Source organism: Lithobates pipiens, unplaced genomic scaffold (genome assembly GCF_037356315.1).
Source record: "Lithobates pipiens isolate NorthernLeopardFrog02 unplaced genomic scaffold, aLitPip1_a1.2 Scaffold_16, whole genome shotgun sequence".
Taxonomy (NCBI): Eukaryota; Metazoa; Chordata; class Amphibia; order Anura; family Ranidae; genus Lithobates; species Lithobates pipiens.
The window spans coordinates 590754580-590779553 of NW_027507748.1; the positions used below are offsets into that span (position 1 = coordinate 590754580).

The 24974-nt window shown below is 40.5% G+C and overlaps 1 protein-coding gene across 1 annotated transcript; it reads left to right on the forward strand.

Annotated features, from left to right (window-relative positions):
* Nucleotides 1–5933: 5933 nt before the first annotated feature.
* Nucleotides 5934–24547, forward strand: LOC143984465 (keratin, type II cytoskeletal cochleal-like). The gene is made up of 10 exons (XM_077484626.1): nt 5934–6425; nt 6521–6741; nt 6953–7013; nt 9509–9604; nt 11794–11958; nt 19087–19212; nt 20158–20378; nt 22812–22846; nt 24217–24306; nt 24402–24547. Exons 1-10 carry the CDS (start codon nt 5934–5936, stop codon nt 24545–24547), a joined length of 1653 nt encoding a protein of 550 aa, XP_077340752.1.
* Nucleotides 24548–24974: the final 427 nt, after the last annotated feature.

The following is a 24974-nucleotide window of genomic DNA, read 5'->3' on the forward strand; positions in this document are numbered from 1 at the left end:
TAATTATGATGGAACACGACAATTAACTCCACATTTGATCACAAAAAAACCTTTTTAAATAACAAACACCAGGTTTTGATGATAGGTTAATTCATCACTTCACTCATAGGGTTTAGCGCCATAGCCTTATAATTTACACTGTAAAAAAATATTACCAACAAGTGGATTGATTGCATCTTCTGAATTCATGGCTTCCCCCTACTGCCAGAAACCATGGATCAGACTGAGACAGAAGTAGAGTTAAATCACACTTGTTTAATAATAATAAAAAAGGTAAACAGAGTAAATGTAGTCAAAACATAGGCAGACTTCAGGAACCGGAACAGATAGTCAGACTAGCCAAAATGTCAGGGAGCCAGAGATGAACGTAGTAGAACAGCAAGCAGGATCTGGAGCCAGAAGGAATGTCAGCCAAGCAAGCCTTTAACAGGAACACAGGAGAGCATTTCTAGAGCTGTGACCAAGGTAAAGTCAGAGATCATCTGGTCTGGATGGCTTAAGTAGGCAGGACTGATGAGGAAGATATCATCAACAGGTGAGTCACTGTGGAGAGATAGGAGCTGGCAATTAGCCAACAGCTGAGCGGCCAGCTTAGAGAAGGAAGGGCTGAGCCCAGCCCTGACAACACCCACAGCAGGGAGCCAGCCATCCACAACAGGGAGTCAGCCACCCGCAGCAGGGATCCAACCAACCATCCACAGGAGCCAGCCACAGAGGACGCAGGAGACAGCCATAGTTAGGATAAGAGGAGCACTACACGGTGCCAATTTTATTTCTTAATTTTGGTTGGGGCAGGGGCAGTGGCGTCTGGTGCTAAAAAATTTTGGGGGGGTGCAAACAAATTGAAAAATTCTGAAAAAAACGCAATCAATTGTAGCCTCAATGTGCCATCAAAAGCAGCCACTGTGCCATCAAACGCTGCCATTGTGCCCATCAAATGCTGCCACTTTGCCCATCAAGCGTAGCCACTGTGCACATCAAACACAGCCACATCGCCCATCAAACAAACCCACTTTGCCCATCAAACGCAGCCACTTTGCCTATCAAACGCTGCCACTGTGCCCCAAATGCTGCCACTGTTCCCATCAAACGCTGCCACTGTGCCCATTAAATGCTGCTACTGTGTCCCAAATGCTGCCACTCTTCCCATTGAACGCTGCCACTGTTCCCCAAATGTTGCCACTGTGCCCATTAAATGCAGCCACTGTGCCCCAAATGCTGTCACTGTTCCCATCGAATGCTGCCACTGTGCTCCAAATGTTGCCACTGTGCCCATTAAATGCTGCCATTGTGCCCCAAATGCTGTCACTGTTCCCATCGAATGCTGCCACTATGCCCCAAATGTTGCCACTGTGCCCCAAGTGCTGCCACTGTACCCCAAATTTTGCCACTGTACCCCAAGTGCTGCCATTGTGCCCCAAATGTTGCCACTGTGCCCCAAGTGCTGCCACTGTGTGGCCGGCACTTACCTTGTCTTGGGTGGGCAGCGACAAGGGGCCAGACACCTGAATAGGGGGCGGCAGCTGCGACATTAGATAGATTCATGCAATGCATGAATCTATCTATTGGTGATAGAGCGATGCAGGAGAGAGGGGGCGGTGCTCCTGCACCCTTGATGGATGCACCGCCACTGGGCAGGGGTGAGAGTCATGACATAGGGAGGGGGTCCCGTGAGGACCAGAGAGAATGAAGGTGCTCTCTGTACACTCTGTTAGAAAGAAGCCCCCTCCTGATTCCATTAGACTTTTTTGTAGTTTCTCATGGGACCTGGAGGGGCCTCTTTCTAACAGAGACTATCTAATGGACACTGAAAGGGGCACCTCTGTTAGAGAGACCCCCCCCCCCCCCTCCATGTCCCATTAGACTCTGTATTTTCCACTAGGGCCTGGAGGGGATGCTTTCTAACAGACACTCTAATGGACACAGAGAGGGCCTCTGTTAGAGAACGACCCCCCTCCAGGTCCCATTAGACTCTGTAGTCTCTAATGGGGCCTGGAGGGGATGCTTTCTCACAGAATTTCTAATAGACACAGAGATTGCCTGTTAGAGAGAAACCACAGCCCCATTATGCTTCTTTGTAATCATTAATGGGAACTGGAGGGAGGTCTCTCTCTAACAGAGACTCTCTAATTGTCACTGAGATGGCTTCTTTCGAGGGAAACCCCCTCCAGGTTCCCTTAAAGTGGCCAGTTTCACTTCCTGTATTTTGTTTATTGTTGAATGTGAAGAGAATCTGTTATTAAACAGTGTTTTTAAAAAAAGGCAGAAGTTGTACTTTATGCAAAATGTAGGGGTGGGGCCAGGGGCAGATCCTGGTGGGTCATGGGCGGGGCCTGACAGGGGGTCCTTGCTTTATCTGGACCGGGTGCCCTGAGTGTTGTCAGTTCCCCCCCTGTCCAGTTATATATACAGAACCAGCTCTTTAGGGAGTTTATTCCACATTTTCACAGATATTGAAGAATCCTTTCTGTATTTGGAGATTAAATCTCTTTTCCTCCAGACATAAAGCGTGCCCCTTGTCCTCTGTGATGACCTTAAAGTGAATAACTCAACACCATGATGATCATATCCCCCCTTATCCTCCTCTTTTTAAGAGAGAATAAATTCAGTTCATCTAATTTTTCCTCATAGCTGAGCTCCCATACCTCGTATCAATTTGATTGCCCTTCTCTGCACTTTGGTGAAACTCTGCTGATTTCCATCATCCAATCATGGCAAGCAAAATGCATGTTTTTTTAGTTTGATTGCAATGATTTAGTATTCTATACAGAGTGAAATTTCACATTCACTAAGCACTGGGGCCAATTTCCTTGCAAAACACAAATGCCTATGCAAAATGAGCAGCCTAATTGCTTTAGGTAAATCAAATGCTTTGTTCTGAAGGTATACATTCCCCCCCCCCCCCCTTTATAGGTGGAAGACTTTAGGGGCTTAGTCTTGTAATTTAGTTTAGATATATCCCTTATTTTAATTTGCTTGTTATTTTTGCATACAGCAGTTCAAATATGTAAGTTAGGCATGAAGTACATTGCACAGACAGGGAATGTAGAAAATACTTTGAAGAATAGGGATGAGCTTAGAGTTTGAGTCGAACTCATGTTCGACTCGAACATTGCCTGTTTGCCTGTTCTGGGAAGAGTGAACAATTTGGGCTGTTTGCGGCAAATTCGAAAAGCCGGAACACCCTGTATAAGTCTATGGGAGAAATCTAAAGTGCTAATTTTAAAGGCTAATGTGCAGGTTACTGTCCTAAAAAGTGTTTGGGGACCTGGGTCCTGCCCCAGGGGACATGGATCAATGCAAAAAAAAGTTTTAAAAACTGCAGTTTTTTCAGGAGCAGTCTGCCAGCCTGTCTGCTGCCTCATCTACATTCTACCAATCAAGTTCAGCTTCCTGCCTTTGAGTTCCCGGCTACTATCTGCACACACTTCTGGACTGATCCTAGGCACTCTTACCCCACTGTGCTCCAGTGGATGCTGCCTCACTATCAGTGGTCCTCGAGCCGGAGCTGTACAAGGGGCCTTCCTCTACACATCAGGCTCATGACTAGGTACATAACAGTAGCTATGTGTCTGGTCTCCTTAGCTGCTGATCCCTGACATCCAGAGATCAGCATTGTTAGAGACAGCAATCAGGTATCAGGGACCAGAAGGGAAGTCAGCCAAGCAAAAGTCTTGAACAGGAAAACACAGCAGAGATTATCTGGATATGTTGACCAGCGAAGGCACAGGAGATCTGGCTGATAAGCTGGCTGATAAGCAGGAAATGACCATCAGGTGAGCCAATGTGGAATGATGAGTGCTGACAATTAACCGACAGCTGGGCAGCCTGAGCTCTGAGAGGGGAAGGCTGAGCTCAGCCCTAACACATACAAACAGACTTTAGCTTCTAGATTAAATGTCTATGGGAAACTGTATCGAATGCTTTTGCAAAATCCAGATAGACCACATCCACAGGCCTCCCCCTATCTAGATGGTAGCTCTCTTCATCCTAGTATGTTAACAGATTGGTCTGGCAAGAACGACACTTCGTTAACCCATGCTGGTTACTACTAATGATACTGTTATCTTCAACAAATTCTTGGATACACTCGCTTATCATCCCCTCCAATAAGTTACCTACTATTGATGTTAGGTTGACTGGCCTTTCTTTCCCAACAATATGTCTCTGCACTTTATTGAATATTGGTACCACATTGGCTTTGCTCCAATCAGCTGGTACCAATCCTGACAGTATGCTGTCCAGAAAGATTAGGTATAATGGTCTGGCTATAACATGATTGAGTTCTTTGAGGACTCTCGGGTGTAAGCCATCTGGTCCCGATGATTTATTTGTGTTAAGCTTATCTAGTCTTTCCTTGACTCTAGCCTCTGTTAGCCTTATATTTCATGACACATTCGACATTGGAGAGTGAAAATTCGCAGTTAAGATATGGATGATGTTTTCTGGCATGTCATACAAAAACACAGAACTAATACTGAAATACACCTTTAAAAATGTTTGCAACAATTATGCCCTGTACACACGGTCGGACATTCCGACAACAAAATCCATCAGATTTTTTTCGACGAATGTTGGCTCAAACTTGTCTTGCATACACACAGTCACACAAAGTTGGTCGGAAATTTTGAACATCAAGAATGTGGTGACATACAACTCATACGATGAGCGGAGAAAAATTAAGTTCAATAGCCAGTGCTGCTCTTCTGGTTGATTCTGAGCATGAGTGGCATTTTGTGCATCGGAATTTGTCTACACACGATGGGAATTTTACGTAAAAACAGATTTTGTTGTCAGAAAATTTTAGATCCAGCTCTCAAACTTTGTGTGTCAGAAATTCCGATGGAAAAAGTCAGATGGAGCCTACACATGGTCGAAATTTTCGACAACAAGCTCCGATCACACATTTTCCATTGGAAATTCTGACAGGGCATTAGTCTATATTGATTTATATAACTGAGTTCAAACAGATGCACAACGTACCGTCTCCCTGTTATTGTCTATTAATCTTTATGCTTGGATCTCATTGTGGTATAAACATATGCAGTAATATTTTCAGGATTATCAGTATTGAACATATTGTATGGAAATTTCCACTAGTGTACACTATAATTTGTACTTCCTGTGTAAAATATTTCTTCCACATACCAGACAAAGTAGCTTGTGTCTAGTGTTACACAAATGCCAGTCAACATATTAAAATAATATAGCTTGGTGGAACAGGATGATTGTCTGCAGTAATGATAGAAGTCTAACATTTATTACAATAGGAATGAGAAAATGCAAAAACTCATTATACACTAAAATCTTCCCTACAGGGTCGATTTTGTGTAGGGAGAGGTGCAAGCTACATCCTCTTATAATTACAACCTCTGCTTAATAGTTTGATAATTAATATTTTTATACCAGCTTTAATTTCTGTCACAAGAAAGCTAATGATGTGTGAGGCAACCCTTATTTGAAAACTTATGAGTCAATTTTCCTACATTTTTCTTTGTAAGACAAATATTAATAAAATTGTCTTAAAAACATTCTCTTTTAAATGAGGGCATCATACATCAAACAATAATAAAGTGTTTGTTTGAAATTAATTTGCAACTTTTATTCATAAACTTTAGTGGCATAATTTAAAGATAACCGTCTAAATTACATTAAAGATAACAATCTAAATTGCATTAAAGTGGCTCATATAAACAAAGCAATTTATATGTTCACAATCTCATTAAGAGATTTTAATTTATACATATATTTATTCTAAAAATATAGACTGCCCAGTGTCAGATGTGCCAAGCCCAAAACCAAGCCCATGACTGTGGCTAAGTTATAAAGATTTTCTCAAGAACCAAGCCCTTATTAAAAAAATATAAAAAGCTGATTTTGGTCCTTCACAGGACTTAAGTTTAGCCTTCTCTTCCATCTGCTTCTGATCTTACATGCTGTCATCTGCAAGAACCACAATGAGCCAAAGCCAACAGTCATGTGCAACCAAGCCTGGAAAGGCTGGTGCTGGAGGTCCTTGTGGAGCTCGAAGCTTTAGTAGTTGTTCAACTGGTGGTGGGTATGGCAGAGTCAACTTCTCTTCATCTTCTCTGATACGATCTGGAGGGCCTCAGAGTTACTCTGTGCACCTTGGTGGTGGAAGTGGTAAATATGGCACCAACAGTCTTTACTGCTTAGGAGGAAGCAAACGGATTTCCATAGCTACTGGCACCAATAAGGGAATAAGCACAGTGGGCAAAGGATTAAGCTTCAGTGGTGAAAGTTTTCCTATTTGTCCACCTGGAGGTATCCAAAATGTTACTGTCAACCAAATCCTCCTCCATCCAGTAAAAGTTGATATTGATCCAAACATCCAGAGAGTCAAAACAGAAGAAAGGGAGCAAATTAAATCTCTCAACAACAAATTTGCATGCTTCATAGACAAGGTAAGTTAAATGCACTCAAATGTTCTGTAAAACTATTGCCTAAAAATATTGTATAGTTTTCCTAACCTTACTGACTGTTCTTACGACTGTTTTAGGTCAGATTCCTTGAGCAACAGAATAAAATTCTGGAAACAAAATGGAAGTTTTTGCAAGAACAAAGTAAAAAATTGGCCAACATGAAAGACACCATCAAACCATTATTTGAGATGTACATTAGCAGCCTTCAAAGACAACTGGATACCACTAAGAATGAAAAATGTCGTCTTGAAGGAGATCTGAAAAATATGCAGGATGTTGTCGAAGATTTTAAGGCTAAGTAGGTGAAACTAAATTCATGTTTATTATCCCGCATCAGTAAATAATATTATTTACCATCTATCCTGAATAGAATCAACTACAATATTATGACAAATTTACATAAGTATTGGGCATTAAAAAAAATATGCTCTGAAATATCTTGAGTCCTGTATGTGTCAAATATTTCAATATGGTAATTACTAAGAACTTATGTTTACCTTTGTTTACAGATATGAAGAAGAGATTAACAAACGTGCCTGTGCTGAAAATGAATTTGTATCTTTGAAAAAGGTATATTTCATAACAGTGGCTAAATTATAATGTAACATATCCCTTATTATTGTATATTAAATATTGGTTTTAATTTATTTAATTTTTCTGATTTTACTAACCTAAAAGAAATCCTACTATTTTGTAATTATCTCTGAAGAAGATCAATTTGTCTAAGTAGAAATGTACCTGACAGCAAAAATACATTTATTTTATCAATCCAGCTAAATTAATTTTTTTCGTCTCATTAATTTAATGTGTGAAAAATCATTCTCCATTGTGTGTTCAGTTGGATTATTTTACATAAAAGTGTAATATTTAAGTATACAGCACCAAAACTGTTTGCAGTCTCCCTCCTGATATACTGCTAGTATAGCTTAATTTTAAACATTAAAGTCAAACACTTGGTGAATGACTAGACATAGACATACAGATTAAATACTTATATAGGAGATATGTTTTCTGCCATTGGACTTGTGTTTCTGTCAATCCAGTAGAGGCCTGCTTTTCTGTGCTACATTTAAAGTATATGTTACCGCTAACATTTCATATTCCTGATATGTGCCTTTTGTACCCTGTAACTGCATGAAATAGTTCCTGCTTATTTTGCATTGCCTCCTTTGTAATCTTTGAACCTATTGATCCTGTCATTCCCCATGCTTTCCTATTTCAAACTGACCAGGGAGTGCTTCCATCTCAACATGGTCAGTTTTCTTCTTTGCATTCTACTCGGGAGCACAGTCTGCCTGCACTCCAATGGTCAGACGTCTATGGTTTGTGTATACTTTAAATTACACTTACAGATCTTGTCCCTCCATCAACCAGTTATTGGACAATGAAAGGAGAAGCAGCAGACTAATGTGCTTGTTTCTCTACCACTTTGCTATCTCATCCTATCAGCAGCTCTATTGTTAGGAAATAAGCATTACAGAACACTTGTTTGGCTCCATGTGCTACTTCTTCCTGCCACAGTCTGAGCTCTGTTGGACAGAGGATTGCAAGAAAGAGAGCACATTTAGATGTTTCCACTGCTTATAATAATATAATAGGGATAGCTAAACCCAATAACAAAAAATGTAATATATTGCAATGTATGATCCTTAGATGTAGTGGCTTCATTAAAGGGTAAGTTCACCTTTACAGAAAATCTGTAAGGTGAACTTACACTGGATACCCTCCCCATCCCCCCTGGTCCCACTGTACCTAAAGCCAGCGATCACCCACTAAGAGACATCTGACCGCCACTTCACTGGTCTGGGGATTTGAAATTCCCCACGGCTTAATCTCCTAAATGTACCTCGTAAAGGTACGCATCAGAGGCATTCTAATTGGTCTATGTGACGGAGCCACTTTAATGAATAAAGTGCTGCAATAAAATATGCCCTTTATATCTTCCTGGGATCCAGTTTCAGTGTTTCCTAGAAGTATACCATAAACTGTAGGAATGGATTCAGTTCAATTCAATGTTTAGTGCATTTGAAGCTTTTTCCAAACCATCCACAAACTGAATCTAGATGATTGGCCTGTAGGTGTTCTAAACAGCATTGAAAGCACAAATCCAGCCCAAGTTTGTTTTATAGTTCTGGATATAGTAGTGAAGAGTTAAATTTGCTGGCAAGTCTCTACTTTTGTGATCCCTTTGGGGAGATTTTCCCTCACTTTCTGCCCCTATGATACCTATGCGGTAGTTGAGGTTGTCACCAGAACAAGAAGTAAAAAACAGCAATGACAACATTGTCAGATTTCCAAACCCTTTATAACTCTACTAAAAATGTGGTTAGATTTCTGTCTGAGCCCTCAGTGGAGAAATGTCTCTTCACTGAGTTCTATTTTAATGCCAGTCCCACCAACTAAGCCCTTGACTTTGCTCCCCCTATACCACATTGCTGACTTACAGCTTACATAGGGTTGAAGAGTCTCTCTCCACCCTCATCCAAAAGTATTGAGAGCATGAGCTCCAAACACCAGTGCTGTCATGTGAAATGGGATTATTGAACAGTTTTCTTGAATACCATTATCTGAAGAGTGGCAAAGTGTTAAAATTAAGGGGAGTATGTGCCGCTAATAGGGTTGCATTTAAAAGAAGCTGTTTCTTTGCCCTGCAAAACCAAACACAGATTTGCTCTAAAGTAAACCTACCCTGAGAGATCTATGGAGACTGTCAATGTTAACCTCTTGGTTTGAATGCTAGCAGCCCAGACATCTGTTACTTTTTAAGCAAACCAACCTGGAACAAGCATGTAGGTTAGAAAGTCAGAGTGAACTGAGAACTACTGACTTGCATGACATTGGACTATGGCGTTGTTACAAATTCCATGTTGTCTCAGACAGTACAAAATTCCTTTTATAAACCATGACAATGTTTTTTCATATAGTTTTATTGAATTTTCCCATTATTTCTCATTATGTGCTTTTCTGTTATATATACAGTATAAAAAAACAACAGTTAGGTGCTTTAGCATAGGACTATTCATTTTAAATACATCTAACATGTTTTCATGCTTTTTTTTTTTAAGGCTGTTGATGTCCTGTACATGCAAAAGACTGATCTGGATTGCAAGCAAGATGCCTTGGTGGATGAGCTAAATTTCCTGAAGACTTTGTTTGATGCGGTATTAATCCCATTATTCAAATTATTAACTGCTATTAAAGTGCTGATTTATCAATGTGTGGGGGGGGGGGGTGTGGATTGGCTATGAAAAGTGCTTACACAACAATTGCATTGTGTTTGCTTGTCAAATTTTACGATAGCAATTAATTGTAGGGTGTATGATATGTTTGTGTAATCCCTTTAACCATTTGCATGTAAGCCCATGAAACATAAAAACTTTAGGCAAATAGAAAATGCTGTCATTGTAACATATAGGTCAAGATAGCATAAACATTGTGGGAAGCTAATAATAATTGTTTAGGACATCAATTTATATTCCACAAATTTCCCAATGCAAACTACAGACTGCCCATATAGGACAATGTACACACATTGTTATAAAAGGTGAACAGATTTTTGGGTCATTTTCATTGATGGCATCTATATTATTGCCCCTGCCCTTTTAGAGCTTGCTAGAAAGTTTGTAGAAAGGATCCTATATTGGTAGGCAAATTCTTGTCTTCCTCTTTAAATCCTCTGGTCCAGTTTTCTGGGTTTTATGTATTAATGAGTCTCTTTGCCAGGTTGGCACACAATATTGCTCTCCCTGGCAGATTGTTAATCTTTTATTTCAGTTCACGTTCTGAAGCCTGTAGCTGGTCATATGTTTTTTTTCTGGCACATAATAAGGGCCTGTCATGTCACAATAGAGAGCAACTTAAATCGTCTGCATGGTTTAAGAGAAAAATGCTTGTTGTCTGCCTTCACATTGTAAAGCGCTGCACAAATTGTTGCCACTATATAAATCCTGCATAATAATAAATAATAATAATAATAATATTTCAGCAAATTGTTTCCCCAAGACTGTTGCAGATTGAAAGAGTCTATCTATTTAGAGAGCTAAAAAGAGAAAGAAGACATGCAGCTAATCTAAAGAGAGAATGTTATTAAGCAAGAAATTGTTGTGTTAAAGCAGTCTTAAATCATATCTAAAACCAGCATTGGCGTGTGCAGCCTCTTGCATTATGGTGTGCACCCCAGAGCACTAATGCACATACAGTATATCAGCAGAGCAGTGGATGGTGTCAGCAGAGCAGAGATTGGTGTCAGTAGTTTTTATTTTTATTGTTTTTTTTTAATTTTGTTACTTTAATTATTTTTTACAATATTATTATTTATTTATTTTCTTTAGGAGCCCCATTGGGGGTCCTTGGTGAAATATCAAGGGTCTAAACAGACCCCTTATTTCTCACTTTTGAGACAAAGCTTCCCCTGTCCCTTTCTCTACAGCCTCAGCTGCGCTGGACAGTGAACTAACGAGAAATGCTCTGCGCTGAGGGGCATCCTGTTCATTCAATAACTGTGTTCATTCAGAAAAGGATGGGGCCAGAAAATAAAATATTTTCCATCCCCTTCCCTGTTCTCCATCCTGAAACATCCCATGCAGCAGCTGGCAGGAGAGGAAGGAAGCTGTCAGAGAACTGTAGGGGGGAGACAGGGCATTAGGAAGTAGGGGAAATCGGCACTGTACAGGGTGATTAGGGTGTATTCAGGCACACCTGGCACACCCTGTGCGCACACCTATGAAAACTTGAAAAAATAATATATTACAGCTTATGAGTCCCTAGATGTGATAGCTACTTCAATTTTTTTATAGCTATGTTCATTTTCTTCAAGAACAAATACCTGTTGATTCTGTCAGAAATCCAGTATTCTTTTTACTTTTTGTAAACTGAACTGATATCTCAAATATTATTAGCTTTCCCAGCTATATTCTGTGAGCTGCAAATTAAAGTTCATCTACATATAATGGAGAGTAGAAGAGTGGGAGTGGTTTATTGGCCTTATCTGCAGAGTAGCCTAGGGTGACAATGCTGATCGTCCATACACACAGTGAGCTTTGTTACCCTAAGATAGGAAAGTGTTTCTTTGGCAGAATTGCCAGGTGAACATAGAGGAGGTAAACTGCAAGCTATATACTTTTTATTATTGGATTTAGGTATGCTTTAATATGCCTTTAACACATTGCGATTGCTCATATCAGTTCAAGTACCCTGTCATGTGTACCCATTGCCGTTAGTATGTCTGGTTTCTCTATCATGTGTCCTGCACTAATGGATATTTTGAGAAATTATAGACTATTGGGGGACATTGTTACCCGGAGCATTAAGCTAGGTCTTTTTTACATGTTGTTACACTTGCTCATTACAGGAATTGGCTGATATGGAAGAACGAATTTCCAACACCAATGTTATCTTGACTATGGACAACAACCGAGACCTTGATTTGGATGGAGTCATTGCTGAGGCTAAAGCTCAGTATGAGGAAATTGCCGCCAAGAGCAGAGCGGAGGCTGAAGCCAACTATGCTAGACAAGTAAGTGATCAGCAACAAATATGCCCATGCCTATGTTGGGAAACAACAACTGTGCTACCCATATTAGATATCACAATGCATGCCAGAGTGATAGAAATAATTCTAGGGCCATCGTTCATTGGCTAGCATATAAATATATGACCTGTAAATGCTTTTTAAATGTCACCTTTTGACAATTTTGGGTACCGAAGTTTGTCGCTATTCCTTGGTTTCTATTTACTTGACACAACGCCATATTTTATATTTTAACAAAAGATACAGGAGTTGATTTACTAAAGGCCAATAGACTGTGCACTTTTCAAAGTGCCATTGCACTCTGCAGGGCAGTTACATAGTTGCAAAGTAGGCGAGGTTGAAAAAACACACAAGTCCATTAAGTCCAACCTATTGAGACCTGGTAATCTCAAACCATGCAGAACGTATTACTAATGTTCAGATAAAGGATCATCTGGGTAGCAGTGGCCATAACATGATTTCATTTGATGTTAGCTGTAAGCAAAAATCACATACGGGAAAGATAAAAACACTTAATTTCAAGAGAGCAAATTTTCCAAGGATGAGGGCTGCTCTCCAGGACTTAGACTGGGAGAGAATATTGGCACCAATGGGCACAGAACAGAAATGGGAATTCTTCAAAAAGCTTGTTTGTGATCTCACGGCAAAGTATATTCCCATGAGCAATACGTTTAAAAGGTTAAAAATAAAGCCGATGTGGCTCACGGCCAAAGTTAAAAAAGCTATAAACTATAAAAAAAGAGCTTTCAAAAAATATAAAAATGAAGGAACGCTAGTGTCATTTAAATGTTACAAGGAATATAACAGAATATGTAAAAAGGAAATCAAGGATGCAAAAATTCAAAATGAAAGACAGATTGCAAAAGACAGTAGGACAAACCCCAAAAAATTCTTCAAATATATTAATAGTAAAAAGGTTAAGTCTGAGCATGTAGGCCCTTTGCAAAATAATCTGGAGTGGGTGACTGGGGACAAAGAGAAGGCTAACATATTAAATACTTTCTTCAGCTCTGGGTATACAAAGGAGCATGGGGGAGCTCATGTCCATAATGGGGGTGGTACTGACGCAGCCCCAAATCCACAATGGCTCATAAGTGATATGGTCCAGAAATATTTGGACAGAATAAAGGTGGATAAAGCACCTGGACCTGATGGCATCCACCCACGGATCCTAAAAGAATTGAGCTCTGTAATTTCAAATCCATTGTATCTAATTTTTAGGGACTCATTAATGACAGGAATAGTACCACTGGATTGGCGCAGGGTCAATGTGGTGCCTATATTTAAAAAGGGAACAAAGTCTTCAAGTAATTATAGACCCGTTAGTTTAACTTCTATAGTTGGGAAGATACTGGAGGGATTAATAAAAGACCACATAGACGAGTTCTTGCAGGAAAAAAAAAATATTTTAAGCAACAGACAGCATGGATTCATGAAAGACAGAAGTTGTCAGACAAACCTGATTTCTTTTTATGAGGTGGTAAGTAAAACCTTGGAGGTGGTGGACGTGATATATTTGGATTTTGCAAAAGCGTTCGATACAGTTCCGCACACACGGCTCATGTGTAAGGTAAAGTCTACAGGTTTGGAAACATCAGTTTGTAGATGGATAGAAAACTGGCTAAAAGACATAATTCAGAGAGTCGTGGTTAATGATTCTTACTCTGAATGGTCTAAGGTTATCAGTGGTGTACCCCAAGGTTCAGTGCTGGGACCCTTGCTTTTTAATATCTTTATAAATGATATTGGGTCTGGGATCAAAAGTAACATTTCCGTCTTTGCAGATGACACCAAGCTATGCAGTGCAATAACGTCCTTACAGGATGTCACCAATTTACAAGCAGACCTCAATGCTCTGTCTAATTGGGCGACTATGTGGCAGATGAGGTTTAATGTTGAGAAATGTAAGGTTATGCACTTGGGGGCTAAGAATATGCATGCATCATACACGCTAGGGGGAGTACAACTGGGGGAACCTATAGTGGAGAAGGATCTGGGGGTTTTGGTAGATCATAAGCTCAATAATAGCATGCAATGCCAAGCTGCAGTTTCCAAAGCGAGCAAAGTCCTTTCCTGTATTAAGAGAGGTATGGGCTCCAGAGAGAGAGATATCATTTTGCCCCTGTTCAGATCATTAGTAAGACCTCATCTGGAATATGCCGTTCAGTTTTGGGCACCAGTTCTCAAAAAGGATATCGGGGAACTGGAGAAAGTGCAGAGAAGGGCAACCAAACTGATAAGGAGCATGGAGCAACTCAGCTATGAGGAAAGATTAGAGGAGCTGAATTTATTCACTCTTGATAAGAGGAGATTAAGGGGGGATTTGATCAACATGTACAAATATATAAGGGGTCCATATAGGGAACTTGGTGTCGAGTTATTCACTTTACAGTCAACAAAGAGGACAAGGGGGCACTCTTTACGTCTAGAGGAGAAGAGATTTCATCTCCAAATATGGAAAGGTTTCTTCACAGTAAGAGCTGTGAAAATGTGGAATAGACTCTTATGGCCAGCTCAGTGGATTGCTTTAAGAAAGGCCTGGATTATTTCCTAAGTGTACAGAATATAACTGGGTACTAAAATTTATAGGTAAAGTTGATCCGGGGAAAATCCGATTGCCTCTCGGGGGATCAGGAAGGAATTTTTTCCCCTGATTTAACAAATTGGATCATGCTCTGCTGGGGTTTTTTGCCTTCCTCTGGATCAACTGTGGGTATAGAATTGGGTATATGGGCTGGTATATTATATATATATATTTTTAAAAAATATTTTTTGGTTGAACTGGATGGACTTGTGTCTTTTTTCAACCTGACTAACTATGTAACTATGTGTGCGATTATATGTCAGTATTACATTGTATATTCCTGTATATTGTGGTCGTTCAGGTGCCTATCTAATAGTTTTTTGAAATTATTGATGCTTCCCGCTGAGACCACTGCCTGTGGAAGAGAATTCCACATCCTAACTGCTCTTACAGTAAAGAACCCTCTAAGGCAGCGTACACACGCGGGGACTGTTCGCTCAACTTTGTTCGTCAAACAGTTTCAGCGGACAGTCCGCTCAAAATTAGCATGGACGGACATGGCCACACACGACGTACGAACAGTTTGCTGAAACCGTGCGCGATGACGTGAACGGCACGTACGACGGGACTAGAAAACGACGTCCTATACACTGCAATGCAACCTTGGGCGTATAAATTCTTTCTGAGCATGCGCGGAACTTTGTTTGACGAACAAGCCTACACACGAGGGGACTGTTCGCTGAAACAAGGTTTCAGCGGACAGTTTTTCACGCGGGGACGCGGGGACTGTTCGCTCAACTTTGTTCGTCAAACAGTTTCAGCGGACAGTCCGCTCAAAATTAGCATGGACGGACATGGCCACACACGACGTACGAACAGTTTGCTGAAACCGTGCGCGATGACGTGAACGGCACGTACGACGGGACTAGAAAACGACGTCCTATACACTGCAATGCAACCTTGGGCGTATAAATTCTTTCTGAGCATGCGCGGAACTTTGTTTGACGAACAAGCCTACACACAAGGGGACTGTTCGCTGAAACAAGGTTTCAGCGGACAGTTTTTCGGAAATTCCGAAAAACCTTGTTCAGCAGACTGTTCGCTGAAACTGTCCGCTGAAAGCCCACACACGAGCGGACTGTCCGCTGAAACACTGTTCAGCGGACAAAGTTGAGCGAACAGTCCCCGCGTGTGTACGCGGCCTAATGTTTAACCTCTTTTCTTCTAATTTTAGTGAATGGCCGCGTGTCTTATTAAATTTCCTTTCATGTAAAAGCTTTATCTCTATTGCGCGGTCACCAGTATAGTATTTGTATATTGAAATCATATACCCTCTCAAGTGTCTCTTCTCCAGAGAGAATTCGTTCCATGCTCATAACCTTTCCTCATAACTAAGGTACTCCAATCCCTTTATTAGTTTTATTGCCCTTCATTGGACTCTCTCCAGTTACAGCACATCCTTCCTGAGGACTGGTGCCCAGACCTGGACAGCATACTCCGGACCAGAGTCTTGTAGAGTGCAATAATTATTGTTTTACCTCTGGAGTTAATCCCCTTTTTAATGCATGCCAATATTTTGTTTGCTTTGCTTTCAGCAGCTTGGCATTGCATGCCATTGCTGAGCCTGTTATCTACTAGAACCCACAGCTCCTTTTCCATCCTAGATTCCCCCAGAGGATCTCCCCCTAGTGAGAAGATTGCATTCATATTATTGCCACCCAATTGCATTATTTTAAATGTTTCTACATTAAACCTCATTTGCCATGTAGTTGCCCACCCCATTAATTTGTTCAGATCTTCTTGCAAAGTTTCCACATCCTGCAGAAAAGTTTTTGCCCTGCTTAGCTTAGTATCGTCCACAAATACAGAGATTGAGCTGTTTATTTCATCCTCCAGGTCGTTTATGAATAAATTAAATAGGATTGCTCCCAGGACAGAACCCTGAGGGATCCAACTTTCCACCTCAGACCATTCCAAGTACTCCCCATTTATCACTACCCTCTGAACTCGCCCCTGTAGCCAGTTTTCAATACATGTACTCACCCTATGGTCCATGCCAATGGACCTTACTTTGTACAGTAAACGTTTATGGTGAAATGTATCAAAAGCTTTTGCAAAATCCAGATACACTACATTGACGGGCCTTCCGTTATCTAGATGACAGCTCACCTCCTCATAGAAGATTAATAGATTGGTTTGGCAAGAACGATTCTTCATGAAACCATGCTGATTACTACTAATGATACTGTTGTCATTACTAAAATCTTTTATATAGACCCCTTGGCCCTTTTTTAAACATTGATGCTACATTGGCTTTTCTCCAATCAGCTGGTACCATTCTATTCATGAGACTGTTTGAAAAAATAAGGAACAATGGTCTGTCAATGGTCTTGACTGAGTTCCTTAAGGGTGCATGCCATCTGGTCCCGGTGACTTATTAATGTTAACTTCTTCAAGTCTATTTCTAATTCTCTCCTCTGTTAACCATGGAGCTGCTTCCTGTGACATGTCATGCGGATACAAACATTACAGTTTTGGTTACTGAAGCCCCCCCAATTCTCTCGTGAAGACTGAGGAGAAGAATAAATTCAATAAATCCACCATCTCTCCATCCTTAGTAACTAGATTACCTTCATCATTCTTTATGGAACCATAAATACACATTTTTCCTCCCTGTTGCTCCAGAGCTTAGTAAGGGAGGTAAAGTTTCACTTTGCAAAGAATACCCAATCACATACAAGGAAATAAAAAAAACTGCATTTTTGCTTGCAGATTATTGGAAGATGGAAGTCAACAGAGCTTCTGCTCATTTACTAAGCTCTGGAATAACTACTTTTGCATGGTGCAACTGCACTTTGCAAAGTGCACAGTCTTTTTGTCTTTAGTAAATCAACCCCACAGTGTGTTTGCATGCATTTTAAAGCAGTAGTAAACAGCTGTTTTGTTTTTGTTTTCTTGCAATATGTGAAACTTACCTAAGAACAAAGCCCTCCAGCAGCATACTGTCACCACTGAAGATGCTTCATCTTCATCCAGTTTTCCTTCCGGGTTCGCAGACTCCAGTTGTGTGAGTGGCCAGAGCCGTGATGATGCCACTCTCACGCATGTGTACAGGAGCCACCGTTTACAGCACAGAACTCTGAATGAACAGCACGGGTATGCTGTTTCTACCGAGCACAGGTGCTGGTGATGTCATCGGCTGCATGTACAGTAAACATCTCTTAACAGTGCATGTTTAGGAGATATTTACAGTACCTTTAGGTAAAAATAATGCATGGGAGTTTGCTCCCACTTTAACATGTGTGCAAAAATTCTGTTTTACTGTTAAATAGGAGTATGTAAAAGCATTATTGTCTATAGTCTGGGCAGAGTTGCTTTTTAATATCTGTTCAGTCACTGGAAACACAGCATTATATTATTTCTAGTATTTCCTCAGATTAAAATAATCATTCTATTTGTTGGATTGATCATTGACTGATTTCTCTATAGTTCATACTTTTAAAGCGGGAGTCCGCCGGGACTCCGGGTTTTTTTTTTTTTTTTTAAAGCCAGCAGCTACAAATACTGCAGCTGCTGACTTTTAAAATAGTGACACTTACCTGTCCAGTGTGCCCACGATGTCGGCACACGAAGCCGATCTCTAGATCGTCTCTCGGGTGCTGCGGCCGCCATCTTGGGTATGGGAATCAGGAAATGGAGCCTTTCGGCTTCATTTCCCGGTTCCCTACTGCGCATGCGCGAGTCGCGCTGCGCAATAAGGACGGTCCCCGCTGCCTCTGGGATCTGTGTGTTTCCCAGCAGGCAGCGGAGCACTTGCGGAAAGGGGCGGGCACTTGCGGAAAGGGGCGTAATCTACGCCCCTTTCCGCAGAGAGCTATCCCGGAAGTGGGTACAGATACCTGTACTGTACAGGTATCTGCACCCCCCTCCCCCCTGAAAGGTGCCAATTGTGGCGCCGGAGGGGGGGAGGGTTCCGATGAGCGGAAGGTCCACTTTAGGGTGGACCTCCGCTTTAACGACCAGTATTGTTGTATTACTTTCCATATTACAGTTTTAATACTTATTGTTTACATACCTCATCACCTTTCAAAACTTTTAAAAGAAACAAAACCATTTGTTTTTTATTTTTTTCATTTTAGTAGGTTTTTTTCCCATTACATTCTGCCCCAATGACTATAAAGGTAGAATACACAGAAGACATATGCCCCAAAGAAAAAATAAACTTACAGAGGCCTTAACCCTCCCCTACTCTACTACGAAAGATCTTTTTTTTCCTGCCAAAGCGCCCTCACTTCCCGTCACTTCCTGTCTCTGTGTGCACCATCAGCGGAGCAGGAAGTTAGAGGGTGGTCTGAGTAATGAAACATACAACAATAAGGTTCTGAAAAACGTTATAAACTTTTCCACTATATCCTAAACAAACAAACAAAAAAGTTTAGGCTGCAGTTCCATTTTATATTTAATTGATGCAGTAGAATAACTTGTGTTGTGACAGGTTAATTGTATGATCTATAATAAAACATTTGAATTTGTGCTGGGTTGATGATAAATATTACACAAATACCAAATTATCTGCACATCCCTGACAGTACCAGCAGCTCAAAGACACAGCGGGGCAACATGGGGATAATCTGCGTAATCAGAGGAATGAGATCCAGGATTTGAACAGCATGATAAAGAGACTGCATGGAGAAATCGACTGTGTAAAGAAACAGGTAAGACCTTTCCTACTGTACACAGTATGTTCTCATCTTGGTTCCTGTTACTGATGATAGGGCCCTTACAGGGGAGGGGGCAGTCCTTGGCATGCATCTATTGTTAGCTCAGCCATATCTGTATCATTTAATTTGGTAATAATTTGTTTAATTTTCACATCGCACAAGGCTGCTTAACGAAACTTCAAGTGGATATAAAATATAGTTTAATTTGATGTGTATTGGTTAAAAATTGCAAATGAAAACATAGCATAGGAACCTTTGCATCAGTCCCTAGCAATACCCCTCAAAGCAACATTTACATCCATCTGAGCCATCTGTGGCTTAAAGACTAAGTTCACTTTTGTTTATCTTTTTTTTTTATTATTCCAGCTCCCCTATGTACCAATATAGCATTAATGTACTTCTTTTGCAAAAATAAAACAGTTTTCCATTTATTCTACCCACGGTTAACTCACTCTGTTAATGGCTGTTTTAAAATCCTGCTGCATTACTTCTGCCTTACTTCCTGAATAGACTTTAGGTCATGACACAGAAAGGAGATGACCAGCTGATCTCATTAGCACACACCCTGTATCATCTACCCACAGCTGGTCAACTCCTTCCTGTGTCATGATCTAAAGTCTGTTCAAGAAGTAAGGCAGAAGTAAAGGAGCAGTGTTTTTTTTTTACAACACACATCAGTGTGCTCCTGCTTCTTCAATGCCTAGGCATAGGTTGCTGTGGTGGGTCTTGGGTTGCATTCTATATCTGTAATGTATTTTGCAGGTAGCTCCAGGACTTGGCTGTGCTTTCTAAAAGGGGTCCCTGAATCCCAAGACTGAATGGCTAAATAGGTTAAGCAGCTTACCCTAGGTTTAGAGAATTTTTAAACTTAGCGCATATGTTTTTTCTAACAGCTTTAGAGCTATGCTCACTCTTTAAGGTATCATTTTATTCCTGCAGATTTGTGCACTAGAGACAGCAATTACTGATGCTGAACAGCGCGGGGATGTTGCTTTGAAAGATGCCAAAAATAAGTTATGTGAACTAGAAGCTGCTCTGCAAAAAGCCAAAGAAGATCTTGCAGTTCAGCTACGTGACTACCAGGAACTGCTTAATGTAAAAATGGCCCTGGATCTTGAGATTGCGACCTACAGGACTCTTCTGGAGGGTGAAGAAAGCAGGTAGGTGTTATAAAATAAGTCTCCCAAAAAATAAATAAAAGCATTATACATCTAAAAGCAAATGTATCCTGTACTACCTAAGCAAGTTTTATTAGTGTAATATTTTCAATATGAGTCTAATTTACACTAGCGTCTTTAAAGCAGACCTTCCATTAACCTATATGTAAACCCTCACCTTGTAAAACAACCCAATCAGTTTAAAATAGAAATAAAAAGGCAAAACATTTGTTTTTATAAGTGATCACATAACCTCTGTTCTCAGCTCCATAAGGATCTTAGCCCTTGCACACACGGTCGGAGATTCCGACGGAATGTGTCCGATCGGACCAATTTGTCGGATATTCCGACTGTGTGTCGTCTACATCGGACTGTTTCCGTCGGAGTATACGACGGACCAAGTTTTCCAACTTGTTGGTAAAATTTTCCGACAAAATACTCCGATCGGACACACTCCGAACATGTGTAGAGAATTCCAATCAGACAAAGTGCCACGCATGCTCAGATCAAATTCCTACACCAAAGCTATTGGCTACTAGCGTGAAGGTAGTCCTGTCATAACGAAATAACGTCATCAGGTTGGATTTTCCGACAACTTTGTCCGACTGTGTGTATGCAACAGTTTCGGACAAAATCCGACGGACAAAATCCGACGGACAAAATCCGACGGATTGGGTTGTCGGAATCTCCGACTGTGTGTACAAGGGCTAAGAGAGTTGAGGAAGGAGAAGCAGCTGTTCTTCACTCTGAATGGGTGGGGGGGGGGGGGGGTGCCAGCACCAGTCTGCTGATTGGAGGAGAGCAGGCTGAGTTCCCAGCACAACCAGCAGAATGACTACATTGTGCCCTCAAGACTAGTGTGGTATGTTTTTAATAGGTAAGCGGAGGGACTGGCAGGCTCACCAGGCATTTCACATAAAAGAATCAATACAATGAGAACAGGATACTTTTCCATACAAGTAGATGGTGCAGCAGGCACATATCGGAAATATGAAATTCTAGGTTGACATATTCTTTAAGGAAATCTCCTTAAGATTCATTTCAAATTATAATATGAAGCCATGGATGGCATTTTTATACTAAATGGGTAAAAGAAGTGGGAGGTGTCACTTTTTTTACTTTAAATTTAGGTGAAAGTAAGGGATTGCAGCTCTGTTTCCCCTATTCACATGGTCTTCCTATAGCATGCCACCCTTCAGTGTGCCTTCACCATTTCTCCCTCTTCATTACTTCTTCGCTGTACTGTGCCTCACCTCCACATTTAGTGCCCACTTGTTTCATCTCTCCGTAATGTCATCCTTTATGTTCTATGCCTCACCTCCAGCACCCATATGCTACTGTTTTTCTCCACCTCTAGCATCCCCCTCCCTCTCATACTTTGGTTTGGGCATTATAGTCTTTCTTATGATTAAACATTTCTCTGAGCTGCAGTTATAGCTAATTCCAGGGTACTAGGTATAATTGTACACCCTGTCCTTTCAGCCTTAAATCCAATCACTGTCTAAATTTTGCAAACTTCACCTCCACAATATTTCCAAAATATGCCCCTACTTAACCAATGAAACCACCAAGTTACTTCCTTGTCCCCTTTGCCTTGACTATTGCAACTCCCTCCTCATTGGCCTACATCTACACAGGCTACCCCCCTCTCTTCATTTTATCATGAAAGTCCAATAAGCACAGATCAAAACCCAAGCAACAACATACAAAGCTATTTACAACTTTGTCCCGAGCCAGTCACCAATCTCCACTAACCACTCTCAAAATATCATCCAAATCTTCCTCTCTGCTGCTCCCAAGACCTCCTTCTCTATAGCTCCCATGTCTGTTTCTCCCAAGTTTTCATCTAGGACTTGTCCAGTGCCTCTTCCATTCCTCTAAACTCTTTACCCCAATCTACTTGGCTATCTCCTACTCTGTCCATCTTTAGGTGATCCCTGAAAACTCATCTCTTCCCCTCCTCCCCTAAAAATGTAAATGTTAATTTTGCCATCAATTCATCTCTCCCAGGTAATACCTTTTTGTACCCCTTGTACATTCCTATTAGATAGTAAGTTTTCATGAGCAGGGCCTTCTCTACCCTCTTGTATTAAATTTTATTTTTTCCCTTTATTTTGTAAACCACTGCACAAACTGTTGGTTCTATATAAATGCTGAATAAGAATAACAGTAATAATAGTAATAATAAATGAGGGCTTATTCCTATTTGATTTCAGTATGCACGGGGCTGGGTAGGGTGGGACCATTTTATAATTTTCACTATATTTCCAAAATAGCCTTGCATTCACTGTTATCTTTTATTGCACAAGTGTTGTAATAATGATAATTTGCAAAACCTTGTTGTTAACAAAAAACATTTTTTTCATAAATTAGCTCTAGTGGAGACTTCATTGTAATCTATAGTACTAACACCATTTTTTTTTTTTTTTTTTGCAGGATACATGGCAAAGTTGACAACAATGTTACAATCTGTAAGTTTCACTTTAAAACAAAAATATAATTTACAATCCTTAAAGCCAAACTCCAGGCACAGACGTTTTAATTTATATATATTTATCAATAGCCACATTGGATATAAATCCATGATGTGTGCTCCAAACCCCTTTGCATACCCAGAGGTTATAATTTAAAGGTAGCAGTGACATCATCATTGTGCTGAATTTAACCTGTGCAGAGAGCAGAGCTGTGGGGGGATCCAGCAGGCCTTACCCACTACAGGCTGCCTCCAGAGAATTATAAGAGGGGAGTGGATACAAGACCAGTCACCTTCCAGAAGTAGAGAGAACAGCAGTGATTGGTCTTTTTTTGAGGGAAGCTCCTGCACAAAGGCAAAGTTTCATTCTTAATCACTGCACTGATCTCAAATAAATACATACAGCATGTCAAGATCCAAGTGGAAAATACTCCTCTTGGATTTAGACAATATTTGCTTATCCTGGAGATTAGCTTAAAGCTTAAACTTTTAAAAATGTATTTTTGGATATAATGTAAGGGGTTAAAACCTCTTTCTGGTCCATATTGTTGTCTGTGTATTACTGATGGGAAGTTCCAGTCTCTTGATGTGTCCTGGTGTCCACTGTCACTGGTACAGAAAGTAGGATAATATAAAATGTTACATTACTACAAAAACAAGAGGAGAAATCTTCCAATGTACATACTTGCTCCCATGATAACTGATCAGAAGGGAATTACCCTTATTTTGAAGAGCTTTCCTTTTACGTCCTATTATGTCTACAAGACCTTTTTTCAGATAATCTTTTTGTCACAAGATAAGTGAATCTCCATTATAGCGAGGACAAACCAAGGATCTTCAGTGGGAAGTACTCATCAACAGAATCTATATGATAATCTAGGAAGTAATTCCATTCTTCTTGATTTGCTTGCATTTGTTTTTTTTTAATCTCAACTACAAATATTGAATGAGGAAACTTTTGATTACCATATATCCAGTTAAAAATGCCTTTAGGCCCCTTCCACATGAGGTGGATACGCTCAGCGGAGTCCGCATGCTCAGTGGGAGATATCTCCGTTGATCTCCGCTGACTCGGTGGATGACAGCATGTTGGTTTTCATCAGATCTCATCCGATCCAACGTGCCAGGACAGATGGGGAGCATATGGCCATATGTCTGATTTTAGCAGATCGGATGTCAGCAGACATGTCACTGCTGACATCAGTCGCTCCATAGACCTGCATGGAGTGTCCATTCAGGTCTGCCTAAAACACTGGCAGGCGGACTTGAACGGTTCGCCCGTGTGAAATGGGCCTTAAACTTCATTATCTTAAGATTGTTGTGAAATATGAAATTTTCATTAACATTGGATCTGATTTTGCTTTGCAGCTGTCTTTAACAGTGCTGGAAAGGTGGCCAGTTCTGGTTTGAGCTGTGGAACAGGATCTTGCAGTTTCCCGAGGAGCAATGCAGCAGGAGGTAGGAATGCAGCGTGATCTGCTGTAACCTTTTCTACCACTTACATTTCTGACACTTTAATCCATTTGTATTTTTCACTATTTGTATCACAACAGTTGTATATAACAACATCGTGAAGGCGAGCAAATCTGATGCTTCTGCGTGTGGAACAGGAAAATGCAACATCAACAGCAAGGCAGCTAGTGCCACAGGAGGGATTGCAGTACTTGCTTCAACTGCTTTCAGCAAGAAGAACTATTAAGGGAATTTAAAAACCTTTAGTAGCAGTGCAAATATTTTACACTGAAAGCTATTTTCTTACTGAAAACTACTTTGCATAAAGCTTTGATAATAACTAAGGGTGGTATTTGTATTTGGTATTGTTTTCTGTTCTTTAGCCTTGGCAAACTAAAACATCATAATAATCACATAAAGGATCAGCATGTCCTTCGTCTTCCACTATTTAAAAATCCTGTACTGGCATGTAATGTAACTTGTAACTGTGTATCTATAATTCAATAAACTGCATGTTAAATTCATTCTGTTATTTTCTTTTTAAAATGTAAATACAACTACATTATGTTGGGTTGTTAACAGTGTTCTGGAGATTTTATAGGTGGCAACTCCTATCCTCATATTGATTAGTGGTTCCCAATTATTAACTACTGCAGTAGGGTACAGACACAAAA

Bases quoted from the DNA above. Each gene is read 5' to 3' on its own strand.
- LOC143984465 (XM_077484626.1), top strand. From the start codon at position 5,934: ATGCTGTCATCTGCAAGAACCACAATGAGCCAAAGCCAACAGTCATGT. The intron at 11,959-19,086 runs GTAAGTGATCAG...CATCCCTGACAG, and splicing joins AAGCCAACTATGCTAGACAA to TACCAGCAGCTCAAAGACAC. The intron at 24,307-24,401 runs GTAGGAATGCAG...GTATCACAACAG, and splicing joins GAGGAGCAATGCAGCAGGAG to TTGTATATAACAACATCGTG.